Raw genomic sequence first — 20,018 nt, 5'->3', positions numbered from 1 at the left:
ATAGTTTCCCAATATTAGATTCACTACAAATGTAATGTCAAAACTGTCTATTTCAACAAATGTTGGCTAATGACAAGTAATAAATAAATAAAAAATAAAAGTAAATACTTAAGGTAAATTTCAAGTGGTTCTGTTGAAAAGAAAACAACCAATTTCCTTCACCATCCTTGTCATTTATGAGCTTGCTCTCCATCTCTAATGACATCATTGGTGATAAGGTGATAAATCCGGTTCTACCTTTGCTTCTTCCATTCAGAATTCTCTTTGTAACATTCTCATCTATACTGCATCTCTGGCCCAGAAACTTGGCAGAATCATCTATTATTCCTTGCTTAATTCAATTCTCCTTTGATATATATTTTACTTCCACTATAAATGCATTGTTATCATATTGAGGTTATGAAGAGATTGTTTTGTACATTTTCAGATATCTTTAAATTTGTTTATGATTTTCTATTTGTTTTTTGTAGGGTAATCAATTGAGTATGTTGGTGATACTGCCTAATCAAATTGATGGAATTAATGAGCTGGAAAATAAAATCATGAAAGTTAATCTTCATCAAATATCAGACAAATTAAATCCCATAAAAGTAAATGTTTTGTTGCCTAAATTTAATATAGAAAAGGAAATTCATCTCAATGAAATACTGAAACAGGTAAAGAAATTGCTTTGTAATTTATCCATCAAAATATCATGTTATTTATTGTGGCTTATATATTATTTGCATGGACACATTCATAATTACCAAACACTAATAACTGTTTAAATACTAGATACCTATTTATAGTGGCTATTACTTGTGATGCTATGAACAGGGATTTTTGTTTTTTGGTTATAGATAACGTGATAATTTCAGAAAATCTGACTAGCATTATTTTTTAAATTATCCCCTCAATTTGCACAATTCCCAGTGTTAATTGTTGTCACCACATGTTGAACTTACAGACAAGGAGTAAAATTAAACATTGTGTTATTATATTGTGACTGTGGAAGTAAGTGCAAGAATTCCAGAACATTTGAAAAGTTGTAAAAAAAATCTGCTTTACAAAATATTATTTTGTTCATATTTGCTGAATAATAATTTATTCACTTTTACCATATTATCCCAGGAGGCAACTCCATAGGACACACCAGGGCAAAGACAGCATCTCAAGCCTTTGCAGTACTACTCCCCTTCCTGTGATGTGAGCCTAACCCTGAGTGTCCCATTATTCTCCTCTTAACCGAAGCCAGTAATGGCTGGGTACAGAATTTGTCATTCCACGGTCCTGAGCTGATGGCTGACCAGCACCATTGATGTTCCAGTTCTCTGGTACCAAGCACCGCGGGTTTCGAATCCACGGCAGACGGCATGGAACACAATGACTACTAGAGGTCTCTGCAGCAGTTGCACCATACGCTGTGACTGTGTGTGCTCCTGGCCCTGAGTCTAATGTGAACGCACCATGATGGAGCACGTGGTCCCAGTGGCCAAGAGTGACACACCCTGTCATGTGTTTGGGTGGCTGCCTCTCACTCAGCAAGGCAGTCTGTTATTCACGTTGTCGGTTAATATCTCACTTAGAGACATCTTGTATACGTTACGTGTGCTTACTTCCCGTTTACAAGTGGATGTGTATTGACTTTGTGAGGTTCTCTCTTGTGACCCCATTGCTAATACTTTGTTGTTGATCTTGGTGTCTGGCTCGGTTGTCTGTTGTCGTGCTTGTCCTTCCATTCCCATTCATCCATCTTGTTTGTTTGCAGGCTGCTCCTGTTTGGTCTTGCCACATTTTTATTTGTGGCAACCCTGCGACCATTCCTGTTATGGATACAACATTTTGGCAATGAGGTAAATGGTGGTGGTTGTTAGTATGGAGGCCAAGTTGGCCTGTCTTCTGGAACAACAGCAGCAGCTCATGCAGCTGCAGCATCTCCAGTAGCTGCAGCATCTACAGTTAGACATCTTACAAAAGTTGATGCAGTTGCTATCAGAACAAGTTGGTGCCTGGGACACATTACCACAACAGCTTCCGAGTCCTCAGGTGTCCAATGCTTTCCCACGTCCGCCATTGTTCCCGCCATTTAATGACGCTAAAGAAGACTGGGAAACATATTTACCTCGGCTGAAGCAACATTTCACTGCTTTTCAAGTCACAGAATACCCCTTGCAGCAGTCGTTGTTTTTGTCTTGGGCCTCCCCAGTTACAGTCTTTCTTCTCCACAATTTGGCACCCTTGTCCAATCCTGTTGCTCTCTCTTTCAAGGAGATACACCTTTTGCTGACAAACTTTTATTCACAGCGCTACCATGTGGTCACCTCTCCGCTGGAGTTCCACCAGTGCCATAAACAGCCTGGTCAATCGTATTGTTCGTGGGTCATGGACTTGCAGGGTCTCAGCCATCAATGCGATTTTATATACACCAACATGCACCAACCCTATTTGTCATATGCAGACTTCCTGATCCGGGATGTAGTGGTTCAGCTGGCTCCTGATCCTGAGGTCCGCACTCCAGCATTGAAACTCAATAATCCCTCATTGGAAGAGATTCTCTGCATTGCCCACTCATTTGAAATTGCTCAGGTGGCTAACAAGTGTCTCGTGGCATGGCCGCAAGTGGTGGCAATCAATGCGTCTCTGGGGGTTTCGCCCTTGCAACATAGACATGGCCCAGCCAACAGAGACCGGTCAGGACTCCTCTTTGTCCAACATCTCTATGCCATCATAGCTTCTGGTTACCCCTCGTCACCGGTCATGCGGCCCCCTTCCATCATGCCCACAGTGCTTTACCACACACTCTCGAGCTGATTGCCCCCACTGCTGGAAGACATGCACGCTGTGTGACGAGGGGGGTCACATCCAATCTATTTGTTGTAGTTATTCGACTCGCTCCTGTCCTGCCACTACTGGGCCTCAGGATATCGTCCATGCTCTGCAGTCGGTTGTTCCACAGGATGACCTGTTGGCGTGGAAGATTTTCCTCATGCTCCTCCTTTTCACTGAGGATGTCAGTTTTTAGGTCAACACTGAGGTCACCATCTCCTTGATTAATATTGCGACATATACCTGCCTGGGCTCCCCTGTGTTGTCACCTCCCTCTCAGTGTTTGGTCGCCTATGGTGATGGTTCCATTCCCCTTTGTGGGCAGTTCATCGTCCAGGTGACATACAAACATATTCCCTGGGTCCTTACCCTATTTGTCATTGACCATCCATCGGCTTCGAATATTTTTGGTCTGGATGCATTTCAACTGTTTGGCTTTTCAATTTCCAGTGAAGTTAAAGTCATTTCCATGGCTGTTCCTTTTCAGGATTTGGATGATCTGTGCTCGGCTTTTGCATCATTATTTGCAGCAGATCTTAGGTGTGCTTCATGTTGTCAGGCACACATTGCATTTCGGCTGGATGTGCAGCCTTGCTTTTTCCAGTCCAGACTCATTCTGGTGGCTTTACAGCCAGCAGTCAAGCAGGAACTTGATTGGCTCTAGGATGCTGGCGTCCTAGAGCCTGTGACATACAGTGCTTGGGTGACACTATTGGTGGTCGTACAGAAACCCAATGGGTCCCTTTGGCTGTGTGAGGACTTCGGCACTACTGTCAATGGTCAGTCCTTAGTAGACACTTACCCCATTCCCCGATAGGAAGACCTCCTCACCAAGCTTGCAGGGGACGAGTACTTTTCTAAGATTGACCTGGCTCAGGCATACTACCAGTTACCCTTGGATGCCGATTCCCAGAACGTCATGGTTATTAACACACCTTTTGGATTATACAAGTGCCTTCCATTTGGTGTCTCTTTGGCGCCAGTAATTTTCTAGTGGTTCTTGGAGCAACTTATGCAACCTATCCCAGCCTGCGTGAATTATCTGGATGAAATCTTGGTCGCCGGGCGTTCGTGCTAGGAACATTTGCACAACCTCAGCATCTTATTTTACATTCTGCAATCTGCAGGTTTACACTCTTGGCTGGACAAGTGTAGTTTTTTTCAACCAGAAGTGGAATACTTAGGGCACTGGCTTAGCAAAGATGGCATTCACCCTTTGTATTGTAATGTCAAGGCCATTGAGGCCCTTCCTTGTTCCAAGGACCTATCTGAACACCAGGTGTTTTTGGTCAAGGTTACTTATTACTTAATGTTTTTACCCCAAGCTGCCTCCATTGTGCAACCCCTCCATCTCTTGTGTCGTAAAGGGGTGACTTTTGACTGGACTCCTGCCTGTGACCAGGCTTTTGTCCATTTAAAGACGATGCTGAAGTCTGCCTCTTGCTTACTCCCTTCCGTCCGGACCGCCCCTTGGTTGTGGCAGCAGATGCATTGGCATACAGCATTAAGACAGTCCTCGCACATCGGAATACTGAGGGCACAGAACAGCTCATCGCTTATTCATCTAAGGCATTAACCCCAGCACAATGGAACTATTCCCAGATTGAAAAGGAGGCCCTGGTGATAGTGTTCGCCGTCCAAAAATTTCACATCTATCTCTTTGGGGCAAAGTTTCCCCTCCTGACAGTCCATAAACCCTTAGTTCCACTTTTTGGACCCCACTCTCGCCTTCCAGAGAGGACGGCTCAATGTCTCCAGCACTGGGCATTATTTTTATGGAATTACACTTACACCATCCAGTATAAGACCACCGCCCACCATGCTAACGCCGACGCTTTGTCACGTCTCCCAGCAGGTCCTGATCCTGCATTTAAGTAACAGGAGATCCTCTGCTTTCACACTGATTCTGCCCTCTGGGATGTGCCGGACGGTCTGCCTCTTATGCCTGCTCACATTGCCACGGCTACGCCCTGAGACCCTATCTTGTGGCAGGTTCTCCACTATGTGGCCCTCCTATATTACTCATCAGATGCGGACCGCCTTCAGCCCCTGGCGCAAACTGTCCCACAGGCTCTCTGTGGTCAATGATGTTCTTCTGTTGTCCACGGAGTCGGATACGCATCAGGTGATCATTACATGCTCAGTTTGTTACACTGCAGCACTGGGGTATGGCCCACATGAAAGTATTGGCTTGCCAGCACGTCTATGGGCCCGGCATCAAAGGCGATATTGACCACCTGGTCTGCAGGTGACCACCTGGTCTCCAGGTGCACTGTGTGTGTGCGTCACCAGGCAAGCCCCCTCAGTCAAGCGCACTCTGGCCTGTGCCTCGCCAGCCCTGGGATCGCATCCATCTCAATTTTGCTGGCCCATTTTTGGGGTCCATGGGGTTACTTATCGTTGATGCCTACTCCATATACCCATATGTTGTCCGCATGGTGTCCACCACCACAGAGGCCACACTCATGGACCTTGCCCAAGTTCTCGCCATTGAGGGTCTGCCTCACACATTTGTTGCTGATAATGGCCCCCAATTCACAGCATCCTCCTTCCATGACTTCTGTCTGGCCAACAGTATCAAACATATCCATAGTTGACCTTTCCACCCTTCCTCCAATGGAACAGTGGAGAGGCTCGTCAGCACATTTAAACAACAGTTGACAAAGGCGGCCTTAACAGCTCCAACGACGTCGACCCTCACCCCGTTCTGGAGCACATATCGCACAATACCAATTGACAGACATAGTCCAGCAGAGCTCCTCCATAGGTAACAGCCACGGACCCTGTTCCATTTGCTGATGCCATCACCCTCCCACCCCTGCTCCCGGCCCTCTCTGTGTTACGCCCCCAGCGCGGCTGTGTGGGCCCATGCGTACAGGAGCCAGGCGGGTTAGATGCCTGCCACAGTCGTTGCAGCCCGTGGGCAACATGTGATGTCAGTGCAGGTGTTGAAAGGGTTGGAGTGCCGCCATCATAACCAGTTCCGCCCGCGTACCCTCACAGGACCCCCACCAGTGCCGCCTCCTCCTACATTCCCTCTTTCAGGTACAGACGTGGTCCTCGAGTTGCTGCCACTGCCCCCAGTTGCTGCCTCCCCATGAGCCTGCCACAAGCCCTCCCCAGACCCAGGTGGATTGGAGGCTCCCTCCAATGCCCTGGCCTCTGGGTCGGCCGTCATGGACACCTCAGACATCCTTTCCTCTCCAACAACGGTAGTTGATGCACCTGGGTTTTCTCCCATCTGCTGCCCACTGTGGCACCGTCTGGAGCATTTTCGCCCCTATGCACAAGTTTCGGAGGGGAGGGATCTGCTATCGAGCGCTGCGGGTTTAGAATCTGCCCAGATGGCGTGGAACTCGATGACCACTAGAGGTCTCTGCAGCAGTCGTGCTGTACGCCATGACTGTGTCCACTCCTGGCCCCGAGTCTAACGTGAGGGCACCACTGTAGTGTATGTGGTCCCAGCGGCCAATAGCAACATACCCTGTTTTGTATTTAGGCGGCTGCTTCTCAGTCAGCAAGGCAGTTTGGTATTCCTGTTAAGTCGGATGGTATCTCGCTTACAGATATCTTGTTTATGTTGCATGTGCTTACTTCCCATTTATGAGTTGACGTTGTTTTGATTTTGTGAGGTAATCTCTTGTGACCCCGTTGCTAATGCTTTGTTGTTGATCTTGGTGTCTGGCTCAGTTGTCCGTGATCGTGCTCGTCCTTCTATTACCATTTGTCTGTCTTGTTTTTTGGCGGGCCGCTCCCGTTTGACCCCACTGCATTTTTTATTAGTAGCAGCCCCGCAACCATCCCTGTCATGATTACAACAGATTCCATTAACTTCTGGGCGTACCTCAGTGAACACTGTGGGGCGAACTCTGAGGATTGGCCTTCCTTGCTCTCCAAAATGTTGACATGACCAGGTATTCTTAATAATAACCTGCTAATTCATGAAAACTTTTTCACATGGCAATAACTTGAATTTTCATTCACATCTTGAACATCATCTGCTGCTCCCTGTGGATTTCCCAATCACTGAAAGTTGTAAAAAGCACCCAACAGAGACAGCATTATGACATGCAGTGTTTATAACATGGCCATTGGTATTCACTTTAAAAGATGTCAATATATTGAAAATATGATCGTGAAGACAACAGACCACCCAACACCTACAACAAACAAAATGTAAAAAGAGCTCATTACCAGAAGCAAATCACTATTTGTCAAACCCCAATGAATTCCAGTTGCTTAACTAGAGCTTTTTAAGAGAAATTCTTTTAACAAACAGAGCTCCCGAGTAAACATAGGTACAGTAGAAAGAACTACTAGCTACATGTATATGCCTGCATTTTCCTTGAGGGGACCACTGGTGAGCTGGCCCTAATGCAGGTAGGGCACATAAAAAAGGTGAAGTGTAGGTTGGGAGGATAGGAAGATAAAACAAAGATTAATCAACAGAGGGATTGGAGTAGATTGAAGTGAGAAGAGGGTGGGAGGAATGGGAGAAATGAGAACAGGGGTAGAATGTGTGGTATAGTGACTAGGAGAGATTGAGGTCAGGAGATCTACAAGATCAAAGATTGTGTTGTAAGAACAGTTACCAATTATGCAATTGAAAGAAACTCTTATTCAGGGAGCAGGGTGTGGGTGCACAGGTTATGAAGCAGCCACTGAAGTTGAGCATGGTGTGCTCAGAAGTGTGATCTCTCACTAGGTGGTCAACTTTGCTCTTGACCAAATCTTGGCAGTGGCCATTCAAATTTGGATGAACAGCTGAATGGTAGTCATGTCCATGTAATAGTATATAAGGTAGATGGCTTTAGAAAGAATGTAACAATTGCTGTAAATTAACATTGAAGAAGACCAATCACTGAAAATCAGAAGCATTGAGTTGTCGATAGGCACACACAAAAGAAGGAAAATTTGCTAGCTTTCACACTTATGCTTCTGATAGAGCACACGCACGCGTGCGCCCACACACACACACACACACACACACACACACACACACACACACACACACACACACACACTACCTGGTGACAGTGCCAATGCTTTTTTGCAGTAGGAGGGCTGGTTGTGGTGGGGGTAGTGTTGGGTGGGGTGGGTAGAGGGAGATGGAGACAGGAGTTAAGGAAAGGGACTGAGAGTCAGTGGCTAACGGCTCAGAGGGCAAATGGCTTTCTGGCTAGGAATGGCACCATGTAGAGGTGTGTGTGTGTGTGTGTGTGTGTGTGTGTGTGTGTGTGTGTGTGTGAATACACTTGTCAAAGGATAAGTCCAGAAACTAGTAAGTTTTTCTTCTTTTGTGTGTGCCTATCGATGACTCAACACTTCTGTTTTTTGGTGAGTGGTCTCCTATAATCCTAAATTATTTACATTCTGCAAGAACTTTCCAACAACATGTATCAGTTGCTGTTGCGTTACATCCTAACGTCATAGCTAGATATCAGTTAATGATAGCTACCCTTGATTAGTGCTATCCAGAATTAATTCAATATTGAAATCCACACATATAATGACTTTTCAGTTTTTTTATTAAGCCTTATTAGTGCCCATTCAAATTTCCTCCAGGTGATTCAAACATATTTTGTAGGACAGCCTGCATACTGTCAAAACCACTACTTTGTGTGTTTGCAAGTCTGTTACTAAGTAACGGCACTCTAAGAGCTGTTCAGTGTAATACTAATTGAGCTCTATAGCCTAGGATTTTATTCCTTTTTTGTGTGCAGCATATATCCACACAATTTTTCTTTATATTATACCTGTAGTAATGTGATGCTAATTAGCATCCCTGTAGGTGTCATTGCTTAATTTATGTGGCTTCCAAATGATGTTATGTTATCCATAACATATATGTGGAAATACCTTTTGATTTTTCAGTTTGGTGTAGTGGTTTGAGAACCCATCTTTCTGATTGAACAGGATTATTATGTTTTGATGAAAAATTCAAAATATATTTTAGTTGTTAAGCTTAGTGGTATCCAAACTGTAATTTTTGTTTATCCACTAAATGATTTTATGATGTCTGCAGTTATTTGGCAGCACTGTCTGTGGAAAACATAGACCTTTAAAAAATCTATATGAAAACAAAAACCACAGTAATTAGACAGGAAGTATTCTAGTTATTCTGAATGGTTGTGGAAATTAGTTGTGAAAGTAATAACAACTTTTACCAATACAGGGGACCAAGACTATATTTCACTAAATGAAAATGTGTTAATAATAGCCCCAGAACAATTAATTTAGCAGACTTTCCTATGGTGCACAAAGCTGTGCAGATGCCTTCTGTAATATTCAGAGTACAAAACAAGCATGCGTGTGAACATAGTATGGTGCCCTCACTGATAGTTGTTTTTTCTGTAATTTTGTTTCTTATTGTTGAATCTGATTTCACAATGTTAGGTTAGACTAGAAGTTGGTGAATATAATCTCTTTACAGACTTTTGCCTTAATATTCCAACTTTTAAAACTAAAAATGTTCCTGTTAAATTTTATGTCTATAATGATGATATCTTTGTAACAGTTACATATTTCAGTGGATGCACTGGATAAAATTTTTAATTTTAGAACCTACAAGTGATGCAATTCTGTACAGAACAACTAATATAGAAAACAAGCAAGAAATTCTAATGATTTGTGACTGTAATTTCTGCTTAAATCCTATTGCAGCTGGGAATGAAAGAGATTTTTGATGAGAAACTAGCAAATTTAAGTGGAATAATAGGCAGTTCACTTTTATGTGTCAGTCAGATATTCCATAAGGCATTTATTGAAGTCAGTGAGGAAGGAACTGAGGCAGCAGCTGCATCTGGTGAGTATAACAGCTGTTTCTTTCCTACCATTGCGGCTTTATCTGGTTCCATATTCAGCAAGAAATATGGCAGATGCTTAAAGGTTTTAAAAATACATATTTTTCAATTGATACTGTGTAAAATGCCTGTTCTAATTTTACTAGCTGTTGTGTATATGTACATGTGTAACCCTGACAGTGTACTGAATAACTAGGAAAATAAATAACAATATAAATTAAATGTAATGTATCTTGGAAACCATTTGGAATAGGGCGTATGCTCATATGATGTTTTTTTTCCTTCAAATGATATTCCTTGTCATATTCCTGAATACTGACAATTCCTTCTGGGATACTGTGTGTATTTTAGAGTGTGGTTTATGGCTTACTAGGTGTCAGTGTGCCACTTTCATTCAAGATTAGGGGTCAGATGTATATAAAACCTTCTGGTAGATCACAAAATTAATTTTGTGAAATCTTGTTGCCATCAGTTCTCAATTATTTACAGGATAAATACTCTTTTTACAGATTTCAGGAAAGAAAGGGCTTTTAGCTTTTATTTCATAAAGCTGAAGAGCTAAAAAAATAGACACCTGTTTTTTTTTTTTTTTTTTTTCCGGGACTAGAAAGGAGATTAAGGTTTAACATTCTGTTGATGTTGATGTCATTAGAGATGGAACACAAGCTTAGATTGTTTTAAGGATGGGGAAAGGAATTGGACACACAGTTTCAAAAGAACCATTCTGGCATTTGTTTTCAGTGATTTAGGGAAATTATGGGAAACCTAAATCTGGATTGCTGGACACAGGTTTTAACAGTTGTTTTCCTGAAAGTGAGTCCAGTGTACTAATCTCTGTGCCACCACACTTGGTCACAGGACAGTAATTTTGCAGCACTTCAGGCATAGTTATAATAGTCGTCATTGTTTCTATCCTTCAGCCATCAACCATTTCATACGCAATATTTATATTTAGATAGTTGAAAATTAGCAAGGCTGTAAATTACAGGACAAATGCATGCAAAAAGAAAGGAGAACGAGATAAATTCTGCACTTACTACTCCAACAAATCTCCTATTTGAGTCGTTCTAGATGTATCTTACCAGTGAAAAACATGTGTTAATCTATTACACATTTGATATGTAAGGACTGAGGTGGGAAGATAACATTAAAAATGTTAACTATTTATCTGCAGCTGACTGGTTGGCACATATACGGTCCCATATGTGGAAACACAGGCACCAAAACACATACTATTGTGGCCACAGGGACATTGTTTATAAGCAGTAGCCCACGTAGATAAATGTGGGTGAAAAGGAGAGAGAGCTTTAACAACTGAAAGAGAAAAAGATTTGCAGTTACAGCCTTTTCCTCATCATCCATTTCCTCATCATCCATTTCCTCATCATCCATACCAGCAACAAGTAATGAAAGAACATGTGTGAAATGATATGGAGAAGCACAACGGTAAAACACTGGACTCTGATTCAGGCTGATGGCTGCTCAAATTCTCATCTGGCTAACAAGATTTAGGTTTCTCATGATCTCCCTCAACTGTGTATGTCAAATACCAGGACTGTAACTTTGAAAATGACATGGCTTATTTCCTTTGCCAATATGAGATTATGTTTGTCTCAAATGACATTGTCAGCAGGATGTTAAACAATAATCTTGATTACTTCCTTAAGTTGCTCTCAGTGGTAGTGGCATAATAATGATTGATTATACTAATAATCACAAAACTGAAGATTTAACTTAAAAGAGAGAGAGAGATTGTAGTTGAGAAAAGGGAATTATAATATGAGGAGAGGGGAGGAATGAGGTGGAAAATAATAAGAGAATAAAGGGTGAGAGCAAGGAAGAGAGAAGGGGACAGTTGAGAATGGCGACTGGCAGTAATTTACACCAAGGGAATAATGCTGTAACAATCAATACTGAGTTGTTGGAAGTACACGGCAACAAAGCACTGTCAGATGACACAGTGATTGTGTGATGCAAATGCTTCCGTTGTGGACAACTAAGACTGATTGACAAAGTACAAAGTGGCAGGCTAACTCTATTTGAGAAACAGGAATTTGCACAAGAAGCGGAGGCCTTGGTGCCCAAAGACAGGTTTGTTATGATCAAGGTTATAGTGGAGAGTCCAAATCCACCATAGATTAAAACCATGGATTACCTTTCAACAACACCATTTTGAACATGCTGGGTACTATAACTGCTCAGACCCATTCAAAAACCTACTTGGCTGAGGCAGCAGTGGAAATGTTGCAGTTGTGTCAGGAATCCAGATAACTTCTTTAGCCATTTAATCACTATGGATGAGTGCTGGGTGTATGATTATAGCACTAAGACAAAGGAGAAAATAGGCATTGGAAATATGTGGATTCATAAGCACTGAAAATGATGAAGCCCAACAATCATAAAGGAAGATGATGCTGATTGTTTCTTGAAAAGATAATGCAATTGGATGGATAAAAAAAATACTCAAGTGGTGGCAGGAGAACACACATATAACAGATTTGAAAAATCTGATCTGATGCAGTCCCCAACAATCAGTCTTTCTTTCTCATAAGGTCTGGTAAGTCTCCCATAACCCAGGGTTCTGGCCGACTTTTCCAAACTCTTCCCATTTCCTAAACCACCAGTCCTTTTCCTTCACCCCCATTCTTTCCCCTTCCACCCTTCTACCATAAAAAGGAGCCACTGACTCTGAAGGCTTGCATATTTAACAACCTTTATATGTGGGTTCTCCTGCCACCACTTGGTTCTTGGATTTTTTATCCATCCAGTTACATTATGTTTTCAAAAATTTATTATTTTTGTGAATGTTTCTAGAGATTTCCATGGTGTCATGCTAACAGATGATGCTCATAAGGTGCAACCCATCACAGGAGCTTACTAATAAAATCTCTCGATGCTATTGTGTGAGGCTCTGCAGATGAAGTCCTGTGGAAGCAGTTCAAGACTGAGTGCGGTGGCACAGTGATAGCATGCTGGACTTGCATTTAGGATGACGGCAATTCAAATTGTGATCAAGCCATCCAGGTTTAGATTTTCAACAATCTCCCTAAATCGCTCCAGCAAAATGCCACCATGGATCCTTTGAAAAAGGGTATGGTCAATTTCTTTCCCCATCCTTTCATAATCCAAGCTGGTACTCCATCTGTAATGATTGTGCTGTCAACAGAATGTAAAAATCTAATCTTACTTCCTTATGTCAAAGGGGGTGCTTTTGCTCCATGACAGTGCTCCATCTCATACAGAATAGGACACAATCAAACATATTGCTCCTTTCAGGGATCAAATTTTGCTCCATATTCTCCTGGCACGGCATCCAGTGACTTATTCCTCTTTCCTTGGATGAAGAAACCACTGCACATTAGGCAATTCTATAATGATAACAAGATGCTTTTTGAGGGCTAACATTTCCTGAACAACCAAAGTGCAAGCTTCTGAACCAAAGACTTTGCCAAGTTGTCCATCATTAGGAAATGTGTTTTGCACTGGAGGTTGAATCTCTAGAGAAGGTCTAAGACCATCAATAAGTTACATGTTTCCACTTTGCTTTTTTTATGTGATAGTTCATACTTTATAACCACCCCTGAACACAGTTCAGAAGAGCTGGGAGGAGGTGTCAAAACACAAGTTCCCCCTCAATCACAATGGTCATAAACCATTGTGTCTAAGTGGCCAAAGCTCTTCACCAGATTTATAACAGTTCCACATACAAACTTTACCACTTTAGGACAGAAAATTAACTAAAGGTGACTGGGATTAATGATATATCAGTATAAGTATATATTGTGTATGCAGAAGAAATTGCACCTCTTCTACTGATCATCTGCTGTTGGTAATGGAAGGAACAAAGCATTCTAAGTGATTGGAAAAATGTACAAGTCATTCCCATTTTCGAGAAGCATCACTGAATAGATACACACAAATATAGGCTTACATCACTGATGTCAGCCTGCTGTAGAATTATGGAACAGGCTTTGTGATAAGCCATGTTTGTCCTGTGTACCTTGACTTATGGAAGGCTGTAGTTCCAATCTATTGCCTAACCAATAAAATAGGTATCTACAGAACATCACACTAGTTTTTTATAGTTTTGTGATTGTATCAAACTCTTCCTTGTTTATAGAGCATGTCATTATAACAGAAAGAAATCTTCAGATGTCAAAGTAACTTTGAGCATACTTCAAGGAAGTGTTACAGGACTATGGTGGAAGCTCCCGATACTGTTCACATGTATGTTGTTGTATATAGAAATGTTGCAATGAGAGAAAATTGTAACAAAATGAAGGAAGACCTGCAGAGAATCGACACTTGTTTCAGAGATTAACAGCCGACCCTTCACATAAACGAATTCAACATAGTATGCATAAATAGTTGGAAAGATCTATTACTGCATGAGTACACAATTGTAGAACAGCCATTGGAACCAGTCACATCAATCAAATGTCTGGGAGTAAGCATAGACAGCAATTTAAAGTGTATTCACTACATAAAACTAATCCCCAGAAAGTGTTGTCCACCCATGAGGGGGGTAGCTTACAAAATTCTCATTCAACTGATACCTGAGTATTGCTCATCAATCTAGGAGCCTTGCTAGTTAGGATGGCTGAATGAAGAGGTACAATGGTGAGCAGGTATGCCATGGCTTACCCCAGTTCACTACTACTAGTGCCACATCATCATAATGCACCTCTGGTTAACTTACAAAGGCATAATTTATGAGTGAAATTGAAAATTAAAATAATTTTCCCAATTTTCATCAGTGTGTGCTTCAGTATATTAATGTTAACTTTGTTGAGGCTTCAGAATGATCAAATGAATATGTTAGGCAAAACATACGATCTTAAGGAAAAAAAAAGTGGGACTGAATAATAGGATTACAAAGCTAAAAGTTGTCCAGAATTTTCAAATATGTGTCACAATTAAAAGTTACTTCATAAAGGCAAATCTTCCGGTCCAGATTGTGTAGCAATTAGGTTCCTTTCAGAGTGTGCCAATATAACAGCTCCATACTTAGCAGCCATTTACAACTGCTCACTCTATGAAAGATCCATACCTCAAGACTGGAAAGTTGTGCAAGTCACCCAATATCCAAAAAAGGGAATAGGAGTAGCCACTGAATTACACACCAGTATCACTGATGTTGATTTGCAATAGGATTTTGGAACAGTAATTTGTTTGAATATTATGAATTACCTCAAAGAAAATGATCTATTGACATTTAGTCTTGTTAAATACAACTAGTTCTTTGTTCATACGAAGTAATGAGTACTGTTGACAGAGTATCTCAAGCTGACTGCATATTTCTAGATTTCAGGAAGGCTTTTGACACCATTCCTGATGAGCAGCTTCTAATTAGACCATGTGCCCATGGGCATCATTTCAATGGTGTGACTGGGTTTGTGATTTCCTGTTGGAAAGGTCACAGTTTGTAGTAATTAACAGAAAGTTATTGAGTAAAATGAAAGTGACATTTGGCATTCTCCAAGGAAGTGTTATAGGCCCTCCTCTGTTCTTAATCTATGTAGACAATTTAGAAGACAATCTGAGTAGCATTTATAGACTGTTTTCAAATGATGCTGTTATTTACTATCAGTGAAGTCATCAGAACATCAGAACAATTTGCAAAATGATTTAGATACTATACCTATACGGTGCAGAAAGTGGCAGCTGAGTCTAAATAATGAAAAGTGTGTGATCATTCACATGAGTACTAAAAGGAACCTATTCAATTTCAGTTAGACAATAAATCACATAAAGCTATTGGTTGTCAGTTCAACTAAATTCCTTGGGTTTACAGTTATGGGCAACTTAGATTGTAATGACCACAATGAAAATGTAGCAGGGAGGGAAACTAAAGACTGGCAGAACACTTAGAAGATGCAACAGATGTACAAAAGAGACTGCCTACACTACTCTTGTCCAACCTCTTCAGGAGTGTTGCTGCATGGTATGGGAACCTTTGCAGATAGGATTGATGGAGGAAACTGAAAAAGTTTAAAGAAGGACATCTTATTTTGTATCGTTGTGAAATATGGGTAAGAGTGTCATGGGTATGATGTGTGAGCTGGGGTGGAAATCATGAGAAACCAATAAATTTTTTTGTTGCAAAAGTGAAATCGTTTTACAAAATTTCAATCACCATTGGTCTCCTCCCAATGCAAAAATATTTTTTTGATGCTCCGTTGCATAGGGTGAGACGATAACAGTAATAAAATAAGGGAAATAAGAGGTCACACAGAAAGATTTAAGCATTTGTTCTTCCTGCATGCTGCCAGACACTTAATTGTGTATTGAAGACTAGTCACATAGATATAGATGTTTATGTAGACAGCGGCTTGGTCCATATTTGAAATGCAATACAGCCGCAGTTCTCCATGGTATGGATGTGACAAGACCCTGAGAGGTTTCTGGAAGTAAATGGCACTCTGTGTCTATGAACATGTCACATGATTCCCACAAACTATGGGCCAGTGGTTTGTGAACACAGAGATGCCTGATGACAGATCAGAAGTGTTCCTTCAGGGAATTTATGGCCAAGACATCAATGTGAGTTCATTATAATGCTTCTCAAACCAAAGTAGCAAGAGTCTGGCCATGTGACGGAACAGTTATCCTGAGTTCATTATCATGCTTCTCAAACCAAAGTAGCAAGATTCTGGCCATGTTTCAAGGACAGTTACCCTGCTGAAAAATGCCCTGGCATACTACTGTTGCCACCGGACTGCATCTGTGCGGTCCATGTTTTGTGCAGCCATTCATCTCGATTACAGAGTATCTAAGTCATAACCGTCAATCTGGCACAGCAATAAATGTGATTCATCTGACCAGGCAACAAGTTTCTATTGGCCTATAGTCCAATTTCAGTGCTCCTGTGCCCATTGCTATTGTAACTGAAGACGTTATTGGGTCTACAAGAGAACAGGGAGGGATCGTTTGCTGCAGAGCCCCCTGTTCAAGAGTGTTCACTGAATGGTGTAGTTCAAAACACTCACACCGAAACCAGCATTGTACTCTGCTGTCAGAGCTGCTACAGGTATCTACCCATCCTGCTTTAAAGAGTGGGCAGGCCTCCATATTCGGTGATGAAGCTTGAACATCCAACACCTTTTCACCTACTCATGGTTTCCTTATTCTTCAGCCAAATCCCATAGATGCTCATTACTGTAGCACATGAACAGCCCAACAGTTTCACTGTTTTCAGGATGCTAATTCCAGTCATAACAGTCTGTCTTTTGTCAAAATCACTTGTGTTGGTGGATTTCTACATTTATGGTTTATATTGTTGCTACAATGATTTGCCACTCATCTCTGCTCTGCTTATAAACTTTCCACACTGCAGCAAGTGGCATTCATTCATGCAATGGGCAGTGCTCATGTTTCTGCTGATCAGTGTATCTACTTATCCATTTATTTGGTCAGTAACAATTATCTGGTTTAGTATTTTAGATGTGGTTCCTTAACAATAACTGCAGTGAACAAAATATTTTACATGAAACTTATATTGATAATTTTAAATTTTGTGTTGTCGTGTATGAGTAGATAATGAAAGTGAGTGGGAAGATCGAAAGAGTTTGTAAGAAAGATTTCATCTTGTCAAGATATTAAATGTATCTCTTTCTATCTACATCCAGTGGCTGACAACTGGCAACAATGGATTTGTGCTATCTTGTCATCAGTTGTCACTATCTTCAAGAATACCATGTTAAAATAATTTCTCCCTCTGCCCAGACATCAATCTTTTTTTATGTCAATGTGCTTGGCCTTGTAGAAGCTTCCACTTTACAAGTTTTGAGGATTTTGTTTATAAATGTCTGAATTTTTCTCCATGATGTGACACAAGGTCTTTAGGGTAAGATTGACATCAATAGGCTAAAGACAAAGTAAAAGCAAAACATAATTGCTATCACATTTCTTAATTTGTTTTCTCTATTGCAGTTGTTGGTGAGCTTCCTGGATGCTCTCCTACTGGGACCTGTTCTCTGGTTTATTTAAAATTCTCTAATAAATTTTGGAGTTATTCAAGGTTGCACCCTTACACTTTCCGCCCAGAAACCTCCAGATAGAAACAACACCAAATTAGTATCAAATTCACAAACACTATATAAGCTTCACTCACTTATATTCAGTTATAGCATTTGTGACAAAATTTTACCACATTTTTATTTCTGTCTCATGACATTTGTTACTAGGTAATTCAGAATCACATTTTCTTCCACCACCATAGTTAAGTCAAAGTCCAATTGCCCAAAAAGAGCTGATCTTGCTCATAGATCTATGGTCTGAGGTACTAGCTCTGCCCCATATTCCACATCATACTTGATAAGGTTGAGTCCATACAAGCAAAATATTTGCAGAATAGCAGCTGTGTATTAAATGGATGTACTGCTGTGAAGCACAGTGTAGATGCAGCAGTCCATATGGGGGCAGAATTCTGCAGCTGTGGAATTTCATACCTTGCAGCAGTTGTACAAACAGGGGTCAGCTAACAGCAGCCAGTGTTGGGAGTTGAGTGGCCATTTGACAGTAGGCAGTGTTTCATTTTTTTGTATTTTTTTTGTTTGGTGTTTGTATTTGCAAGTGTTTTCTACTATTTGTCCTCTAGATATAGAGAAAAATGATGTATAATGTAAGTAGGGAAAAAGTCGTGTATTTGAGGCATTAGGACCAGTTATAAGGATAGAATTGAAAAAGATAAAACATTGGATGAAATTTGCTGTGAATTAACACTAGATTTCAGAGCATTCAAGTAGAGAGAGAAAATCTGTTGGCAAGTATTTATTTTCACCTCTTCATCCCCATAATAAGTTCATGACATGTTACATTTTGCTCTCTCTCTTACAATCTATCAAACAGACTAATTCAATTGCAATTATGACAGAATCCAATGACAAGTTTTTTTTTTTTTTTTTTTTTTTTTTTAACCTGTAACTAAGGACAAGACAGATCAAATATTTATGAAAATTTGCAATGATGTGCTTTTGAAGTATTCCTGGCATGGCTGATTGATGATTGGATACTGAGAAACACATCATATGCACTGACTTGTAGTATAATGATAAATGTGTAACTTTTTTAATTATTGACTGTAAAGGTGCATACAAAACGCTCTAATGACCAACAAGAATGAAACTTTGGTGGCTTCATTCATTAAAATTTGTTACAAGGTGTGACAAAGGATGTTCTCATGCTGGTTTCGGATAGAAGCAGCAATAATGGTATTAATTCCATTGCATCACATGAATTAAGGTTGGACAACCATATTATTTGGAAGAATGTCACTTAATCAATAAAAACAGGCCATTAAACTAACCACTTTCTGCTCTAGAACAGATTTCTGGATAGTGTGAGGGAGTCAACAATAGCACATCAGCTTTTTAAATGTTCAGATGAATTTACAGGTTCAACTAACTAACGATCAATATAAAACAGTCACATTACCAAAATGGAACTTGTAAAGGAAAATGCATGTGACAACTCATAGTCTGTCTTAAGTAACACTTGAGATTTTGATTTGACTTTGTAGAATAAAAGCTAAATTTTTGGTAGGAGTCTCCCCTTAGGACATTTCTCATTTGTGCATTTATTTTTTTAATTTTTTATTTAGTTCTTTTACTGCTGTTAAAACTAATTCCATTGAAATCTCTGTTTATAATGTAATGGAAATTTAAGCAATTCCACAGCAAATGAGGGTGACTGAGACATTAGATGCTCATTTAAGTTTCTAAATTCTATTGGAGAACTTATTTCTCTAGTCATGATTTACAAGCATGCTATTCTAAAAGTTGCCAGCATGCTATTTGTGTCATAAAACAGGAAACTAGATAAAGTGTTCCAATATCAACCCCAAGATACGAGATATTTAGGAAGACCATACAGTCAACAGACTGAACAGTTTATGCAGTCACAGAACAAGAGTATATCCATTGCTGATAATGGAGAGTAAGATTGAACCTTGGAATTTGTTCTGCACTCAGATATATTCCTAAACAACAAAAGTTTGAAAAGCTATCCATTTCTACTCATGCAAACCAGTGTAGGACACACCTTACATAAGCATCTATGTGTCGTTTTCCTCATTTGTACAAAAGAGCAGGTACAGCTCTGAAGAAAAAGAAAAAAAATTATAATTTATATTGAAAATGTTGTCAGATAGAAAGGTACTATAACTTAATTTATCAGAAACTTTTAGCAAAAGCTGAGTACCTATAACTCAGTTACCTTTTCTGTTACAGGTGTCATGTGTCGTCAGAAGAGATCACTCCAGGAGGTCATCTCATTTACAGCAGACCATCCATATCTCTTTTTTGTATTACACAAAGACAGTAACACAGTATTATTTTGTGGGCGGTTTTCTTAATTTAACATTTTTCCTGTACCTCCATTATATGAGTAATAAATGATAATATACATGAA

At 40.4% G+C, this 20,018-nt stretch overlaps 1 protein-coding gene across 2 annotated transcripts in view; it reads left to right on the top strand.

Annotated features, from left to right (window-relative positions):
- LOC126335402 (leukocyte elastase inhibitor-like) overlaps positions 1–20,018 on the top strand; it is a 118,994-nt gene extending 98,976 nt beyond the window's left edge. For both annotated transcript variants that reach the window (XM_049998652.1, XM_049998653.1), the window contains exons 6-8: positions 471–656; positions 9,469–9,610; positions 19,838–20,018. In XM_049998652.1, the coding sequence (XP_049854609.1) occupies positions 471–656; positions 9,469–9,610; positions 19,838–19,962 (453 nt within the window). In that variant the 3' untranslated portion in view covers positions 19,963–20,018. The remainder of the gene's footprint in view (positions 1–470; positions 657–9,468; positions 9,611–19,837) is intronic.

This window comes from Schistocerca gregaria, chromosome 2 (assembly GCF_023897955.1).
Source record: "Schistocerca gregaria isolate iqSchGreg1 chromosome 2, iqSchGreg1.2, whole genome shotgun sequence".
Lineage (NCBI taxonomy): Eukaryota > Metazoa > Arthropoda > Insecta > Orthoptera > Acrididae > Schistocerca > Schistocerca gregaria.
The sequence above is the reverse complement of the archived record's forward strand: the minus strand, read 5'-3'. Positions and strand labels throughout refer to the sequence as shown.